The 8,414-nt window shown below is 38.7% G+C and overlaps 1 protein-coding gene across 1 annotated transcript in view; it reads right to left on the bottom strand.

Annotated features, from left to right (window-relative positions):
- Positions 1–2,363: 2,363 nt before the first annotated feature.
- Positions 2,364–8,414, bottom strand: part of SNIP1 (Smad nuclear interacting protein 1) — a 325,809-nt gene continuing 319,758 nt past the window's right edge. The window contains exon 3 of the mRNA XM_044083654.1: positions 2,364–3,547. Coding sequence (XP_043939589.1) covers positions 3,295–3,547 — 253 coding nt within the window. The 3' untranslated portion in view covers positions 2,364–3,294. The remainder of the gene's footprint in view (positions 3,548–8,414) is intronic.

The raw sequence follows: 8,414 nt of genomic DNA, 5'->3' as shown, positions 1-8,414 counted from the left end.
ATGGAAGGACCAACCAAGGGACTAGTGCTCTGTACTAAGATCAAGCCGAAAATGGTACCTCCTTCTCATGGAAGGCAAGCAGCAAATGCTGGTTAACACTACCAGTCTATAAATGTTACTTTTTTGGGGGGGGGGAAGCACCTTAAAACACTATGCCAGCCCCATAACGGTAAACAGACACCTTCTCCACAGAAAAAATGTTTACTTTACACCACTTTAAATTGACAGGGAAAGCGAGGGCTAGTATGTTGCAGTCTTGTGACAGTCGGTTAAAACACAACACTCCTAGCCTTATACTTTACTGAGGAGGAAAGTGATACAACAGCAACACATAAGAAAATGGAAGTATTTTCCTGAAGGGGAATGTATATGCCCATCAAAGGGCCAACACAAGCAGACTGTTGATCTTTGGAAGCCTTAGAGAAGTGCACTCTTCAGTGGCAGTAAAGTTCTTTAGGGCTTGCCTTCTAAACTATTTTAATAAGTTCAGCTCAAGCTAACAATTTGGACACATGGAAGGTACCCTGAAGCTATGAAAGCTGGCTAGCCGTTATATCCTTGTCAGGATACAACTCGTGTCAATATGACACTACAAACATCCTTGAATAAAATCTTTCTCCTAAGTGAGGAGGGGCAGCTTCCATCTTCCCTTGAGAAAGCAAATGCTGAATGACAAGAATGGAGAGTTTGATCTGTCAGCAGAGGTGGAATCTCTCAGGATGGAGGGAGAGATTCCCACTGTCATCTTTAACCTTGAAGGATTACTCTCATAATCCATATGCCTGAAATTATCTGTTGCCAAAGACAGAAATGGAGGTTCAGACTTTCTGGAAAGATTAAGGGACTGCCAGGGTGGGGCAGGAAGCCCTATTCATGGTGGTGAATTTCCATTTGGGATACAGAAGCAACCAAAAATGCACAAACCAGATTTTCCTCAGAAGAGGAAAAAGACAACACATTCCTGAAATTCTGAAAACAGGAAAGCACACGAATATGAGCTTGACCGTTGATAATTCTAAAAGCAAATGTTGCAAAAGAATGCACTTTTCCCCGAATTTATCAAATATCTTTCCATGTTTGCCAGATGGAGAGGGAGCAGTACTAATCAAATGTAAAGTAGCAGCTTGGCTCACTAAAGCAAACAGCCGCCAGGTCTGATCTGGGAAGAGTGTATAAAAGAATCACCATAATCTGGGGTTTGGACACATGCACTGCAGGTGTTGGGAGTGCCCTTAGTGGGTAAGGGAGAGATATTTTTGTTGGCCTTGGAAGAAGGGTGCAGCGAATGCCACTCTGCCTATCCAGAAAGCTATGCTTCTCTCCAGGAGTTTTTTTTAAAGCAAAAGTGAGTCTGTTTGGTCAGAAATTCCTGTCAAAAAGAAGCTTATACATGTTTTATTCTGCCTCAGTTACTCTGGTCAGAAGTGATTTCTTTGGCTTAGCTCAGAGTTTAGTTGAGGCCCCTGACTCCGCCAGCTTGGCAGTTGCTGGTGAAAGGAAAGATTAATTTTCAAGATGTTCACCATTTTCACTGCTGTAGTACCATATGGGTTATATACTGGTCAGCTTCCAAAACCTTTCATCCTTTCCCACACTCAGTCTGGCTAGCTGATTAAGCCCTTTTTTGTGGGGAGCTATATAACCCCAGGCAGAGTGACTAACTTATTACCTTTACATTGCACCAGAAGTCCTTGTTCCTCTATCTCACCAGGCACATATGAAAATCTATTTCAATAAAGCTATGTCACAATACTTGCAGTCTGAAATGTGACTAATTCCTACTGCAGCTAGTATTACTTACAGGGGAAATAAAAAAAAAAAAATCAAGTGTTATACTACTTACATTCATACTGGTGTGCAAGTCAACACTGACATTTGCAATCCCTACTTACATTCATAGTGGTGTGCAAAAGTCAACACTGACATCTGCAATCCCAAGGTTACTACTAATTTAAATAACAGCCTCTCTCCTAGGTACCAAGGCAGCAGGCTTCGACAAAGCATCATCCACTGTCCCGTACATGCCCTTTCCAATGTTAAAAGAGCACAAACTTTCTACCAGCTGCTAAGCTTACAGTGTGCTTCTACTTCAAAACTGCTAAAGTATGCAGAATGCTGGGGTTATACACTCACTCTTTCGCACATTATGTATGTTTTCTGAACCACACAACAGCAGCCTTACATGACACATTAGAAGAAGAGTGTTTCCTCTAAACGTTCTAGTCTAACCACTTTCTTGCTCATAGTATAATCAGCTATGGCCTAGGATACTGCTTAGAAAGGGTTTGAAAAATTCTTGGTAGCATTCATGTTTTCATGTACAATGGACAATGAAGTACAAAGAACAAGTTTACCACATTCACTTTCAGATTTTAAAGGAAGCTTTACTATGCATACTTGTGATGTCACAGTAATCAAGAAGTGAACATTTTGGGCTTAGAATATTCACTATTTCGAAAAGGTGTTCAGCATGGAAAGTACTCAAATAAGGCAGTAGTATTTAAAATACTTGTAACTTTATAAAACAGAAGTACATATAGTATGTTGGGTACTTATAGGACAACGCATCAGAAAATTAAAAAAATACTAAAGTTTTAAACAGACATTTTCACAGCGGATGGCACTGATTACTATGCATTAAACACCTTCATGGGTTTAAAATAAGTCTGTATTACAAAATATATATTAAGATATCAGAAATAAATAGGGATTTGGGTTATACATAAAAGGGCTATAACATGAAGACAGATTCCTGAATATTACCACTAGAGGTGTCAAACAATGCTGGTAGCTTAAGTTAAACAGGAAACATTATCTAGGTTGTCATTTTAATGCCCCATTTCTTTAAAAAGATCACAAAGCAAACTATGTTCACAAAGATGATGTAAAGAGATGCACCATATTTACAGAAAAAGTATTATCCATTCAGAAAATACTAAAATGTTTAATGCACTGAAACTGTACAAAATTGTCTTGCTAGCCTTTGACCCCCAAAACAAATTTAATGGTACTGAAACAAGTGTCCATATAACACATTTGTTACACTCATTTAAAATCTAGTGAACACACGCCTTTTAAAGAAACGAGTCCCTTTTTTTCTCTTTTTCACCAAGTTGAAAGGCTCTCTGTCTACAAGTACCAATCTATTTTTATCTACAGATTACAAAGCAATTGTATCAAAATGCTTTTGAAAGGATCTGTATGTACAATACTGGGCTATCCATTTAAGCTTAGTTCAAATGCAAATTAAATTAAAAAATGTTAATCTTCATCCTGTGTTCTGCTGAAAAAATGCTAACTGTCAATGCCTTCATCATCTTCCTCATCTGCTCCATCCACCTCCGATGTGTCAGAAGACTCATGTAGGACGACATATTCTCTGCTGCTAAATCCAAATTTAAGCACATCCTTTTCTTTCAGTTCATAGAAGCGCTGGGGCTCAACACGTTGATTGTTCAAGAATGTGCCATTAGCAGAGCCCAGGTCAATTATGTATGGTTTTACTCTTCGACCAGCTGCACCATCAGCACGTGTGTATTCTACAAGCCTGGTTAAGGACAGGAAAAAAGAAACCGTCCATCATAATGTTAAAACAAAATTCTGAATTTAAAAGAAAAACCTGAAAATGAATCTCTATCTGTACACCAATGTTTAACTTCAATGAATGAGAGTGATTATATTCAACATAAGCATACAATTTAGAGTAGTAGGATCACTGCTATATCACCATGCATAATATGCTGGAAATTACAATGCAGGTAGACATCAAACCATATTGATCAACTTTCTGATATTTTAGTGCTGGATTGGCCTGTCCCACAGTACACAACAAGACACAAATAATTACAATCGTAAGATGTATGGCTGTAGAAGCATAAAGTATTTATTCAAAAATCAGTAAGCACTTTCACCACCTTCAGACCATTAACATCAGCAATAAGATTTCACATAGAATAGCTAGCTACTCACATTTACTTGCTCAATTATACTCCAAAATGTAAATTGTTTCCACCTTTCATTTCGACTCTGAGCTCATCCCTAGTATACTCTACGCATGTCCTTGAAGTCATGCGACCAGCTCAAGATTCAGCTTAAAGGGAAACTACATAAGGAATGCCTTTTCATAAAAAATTCCATTCATATATTGCATGACACATCCACTCATACTAAATCCTCATCGATTTAAAACATTTTTGCAGGAATGCGATGTTAAAATTGGTGAATCAGGATAAAATGTTAAAGGGCAACAGTGCTTATAGAAAATGTAACAGTTTACACCTGTGAATCATCCAGTACTTGAAGCCTTCAATAAAATATGAGGATGATTTGTATGAAGTAATGGGCAAGGGACAGCAAGGGAGGAGGTTTGTAAATCTTAATAAATTTGAGCAAAAAGCCCTTCAGGGGCTAGGAGAAGATGAATCCCTCATGATTCGACCAGCTGATAAGGGTGGGATGATTGTCGTTATGGACAAAGGTTTTTATGTTACATCATTGAAACTGAAGTTAAGTGACAAATGTTTACAAGGAAGTCCATATGTATCAAATTGATGGTGTGATTAGGAATGTACACCTAATGTTAAATGATTTTTAATGAAATATACCATAAGTTTGTAACTCATGCAATTTTTGAATGTTGAACATTCAATTATACCTATGTTTCAAGGATCTCCCAAAATACACAAAGATCTGAGAAAACCACCCTTTAAGCCTATAGTGGCGGGGAGGGGATGGCTAACAGAGCCCATCTAAGACCACTAATGGATATATAAAATGCAGTATTTAAGGACATGAAGCAGTTCCTAAAGGATTTATATAAACAAATGGAAGACCACCAGGGGTCACAAGAATAGGTTGGTCACCCTAGATGTGATATCAATATTTACTAGTATCCTTAATGACATTGGGGGAAAATATTTGAATAAATATTTACAACAAAATAGTGGACATAAGAAAAAGATGGTATATCTACTATGCTTATTTATGAAGACTGTATTGCAAAATAATGTATTTGAAGGTATTTACTACCTCCAATGTGAAGGCGTAGCTATGGGCACAAGTTGTGCCAATAGCTACGCCAACACAGTTATGTTACAGTAGGAGATGGAAAAGGTGTTTAAAATGGATATGTATCTGAAATGTGTAAAATATTATCATTTTGTGGACGATATTTTTATCCTATGGGATGGTACACAGGTGGAATTGGATACGTTTATTAATCAGTTACGTAAGACGACCACATTCCTAAAGTTCACGATGAAATCATCCTATACACAGACAGATTACCTGGATGTACATGTAGAAAAATCTATAAAAGGGAGGATGAATACTAGATTGCATAAGAGTGTGTTATAGAAATACATTCTTGCATAGGAAAAGCATGCACCCTGGGAGAACTTTTAAAAGTGTTATAAAGGGACAGGGAATGCATATATCCTGGTTAAGCAGAAAGGAAGGGGATTTTGAATAAGGGATGCAGACCCTGAAGGAAGATCTAAGGGCTTGTGGGTATAAGGAGACTGAACTAGTATCTAATTTGGAAGAGATTACAACATTGACAAAGGACAGAGCAAAGCCATATTATTCAGCTATAAATGGAAATGAAGTCGGAAATGAAGAAGGGGGAAAAAAGTTGGAACAGGTAGGTGTACTGACATCATACACCAGAGATATTGGGAAAGTAAGGAAGGTCCTGGAGAAACATTGGCCCATCCTACTGTCAGATGGGAAGATCAAGAAAGTAGTAGGGGATACACCTAGGTTTCAATACAGGAACGGGAAGAATTTGAAAAGAATGTTATACTACCCAGTGAGGTATTTGGTAGATGAAAATTGGGGGACATGTCCAAGTAGGAACTGTAACTGGTGTAGTTATACAAGACAGAGTGATGAGTTTATATATATAAAGCATACAAGTTTAAGGTAAAGGCAGACTGTACATCTGGGAATGTCATATACCTAGCCCAATATGAAAGCTGCCAGTATTGTTATGTAGGGATGACAACCCATATGTTGAGGGACTGAATAAGGGAACACATCAATAGTTTAAGAGCAAAAGACTCAGTGCACTAAGTATGATCAAACTAGGGATGTTCATAAATTCCTGTTCATGGTTATTGATAAAGTGACTCCAGGAGACAGGAAGGGGAATATTAAAAACAAAGTGGAAAGCAGTGAGCTAAAATGGATCCTTCGCTTGAGAGCAGAGAAGGGGTACAGTCTAAATGAGAAGGTCTCTGTTAAGCCGATACTAGATGCTCGGGGAATTAGGAGGCAATAGTAATATGAATACAAAAGAGCATAAGGAAGTATAGTAAAGTTTATGTTTAGTTTATACTGGGTGCCTGGGAAATTAGTAGTATTGATAAAACCATGTATATAGTATAGGGACACAACGAGGTGAAGATGGAATATTTATATTTTATTTTCAATTCATGCATATTTTGTTTTTATTTATTCATACAATGATTTACTGACTACTGTTCTCGCTTAAACACAAAAGTGTTCTGTATGCAAATATACAGGTATTTTACTGACAATGCATATGATGTAAACGAACAGGAATGAATGCAAATATTCATTTTTAAGGAAGTATGGAAATGCGATAGTGATGAGTGCTATGAAACAATAAGAAATGGAATGGATATATTTTATGAGAGAATTGTTTACTATGAGGATTTAGTACAAGTAGAGTAATTTTTTTTTAATGCGTCATGCAATACATGAATGGATTTTTTTTATGAAAAGGCATTCCATATGTAGTTTCTCTAAGTTGAATCTTGAGCTGGTCACATGACATCAAGGACATGAGAAGAGTACACTAGGGATGAGCTCAGAGATTCGAAACGAAAGGTGGAAACAATCTACATTATGGAGTATAACTGAGCAAGTATATGTAAGTTGTTGGCTATTTATTGTATGTGAAATCTTATTGCTGATGTTAATGGTCTGAAGAAGCCACCGGGAAAGTGGTGAAAGCGCTCATCGATGTTGAATAAATATTTTATGCTTCTACAGCCGTACGTCTTACGACCGTTGATTTGGTTTACTGTTTGCTTAATAGTCTTAAAGTGCGGTCTTTCATTAGCCTGCATACTGCTTTTTGTTGTTTTACAAATAATTAGAGGCGCCCACACTACTTAGTAACAAAAAGCATCAGGACAAAGGGGTACCTTGACAGAAACAAGCAATGACAGGACATATTTCTAAATTAATAGTTACAACTACTAGAAAAATATATGTCTAACTAGATACTCATACCACTTAATTTAGTGGTGCTTGACCTCCTATCATACTGTCTGTTAAAGAGATGCACATAGGTTCATAGGTAGGTACTGGGCTATCTCTGCCCTAGGGCATTTATAAGCCTAGCCAGAATGCGTTGGCTTTCGCCTCCCTTTTAGACTAGATTCCTGAGCCTCTGCCCAGCAGGGCCATAGAAGTGATCCCAGGAGCAAATTTATGATTTCCCATCCACTCATCAGGATTTCTCTTGAAGACAGTCAGCGAAGGGCTCTGCCTAACATGGACTGGGATTCTATTCCAGAGCGCGGGAAGCCTTTGGGATATGAATCTTTCCCTTCAGCATGTCATATTTATTGTTGTGCTAAGGTTTAAGTCCTTGGAGCGTGTTGCTCTAATGGATCTGGTTTTCTTGAGGTGGAGCATGTCCAACAATTCCGGGTTAGACATGGCCTTGTATGTCAGGCAGAGATCACCTCTGAGTAGGCGGTAAGCAACTGAGTAGAGCTGGAGTTTCTTTAGTCGAGCTGCATAGGGCATCTGTTTCAGGCCCACGATCCTCTTGGTGAGGTATTTTTGAGGTCTCTCCAGCTGTTGCAGGTGTCAGGTAAGGTACATCCCAAATGGGGCATTGTACTCAATTATGGGCCTGATAAGCGATGAGTAGAGGGGCACAATGACCTCTCTAGATCTAGATGTGAATCCTTTCGTGATTAGGTGGGCTATATAGAAGGTTTTTCTAACCACTTTGGCAATGAGATTGTCAAAGGAGAGGTTACTATCTACTTGGGTCCCCAGATCCCTGATTACTTCTTCCGTAATTAGTGGATTACCTCCTATATGGTAGTTTGTGGGCACTTTGTTTTTCCCAAAGGGGATGATTATACATTTTTTTGCATTTAGCTTGAGGCCATGGTTCTGACACCAGGTATCAGTCTCCATAAGGCCCTTCTGGAGGATGCTTGTGTCAGCCGGAGAGTCGATTATGGCTCCCAGTTTGCAATCATCTGCGAACTTGGTCAGCCACAGCCCTCCCGTGTTTGCCTGTACGTCAGAGAAGTATATACCGAACAAGAGGGGTCCCAGGACTGATCCCTGTGGGGCGCCACTTGTAACTGGTTTAGAGTCAGACATGGCACCTGCGAATCTGACCATGTGAGTTCTATCCCTGA

This window comes from Protopterus annectens, chromosome 1.part1, assembly GCF_019279795.1.
Source record: "Protopterus annectens isolate FY-2018-M chromosome 1.part1, PAN1.0, whole genome shotgun sequence".
Taxonomy (NCBI): domain Eukaryota; kingdom Metazoa; phylum Chordata; order Ceratodontiformes; family Protopteridae; genus Protopterus; species Protopterus annectens.
The sequence above is the reverse complement of the archived record's forward strand: the minus strand, read 5'-3'. Positions and strand labels throughout refer to the sequence as shown.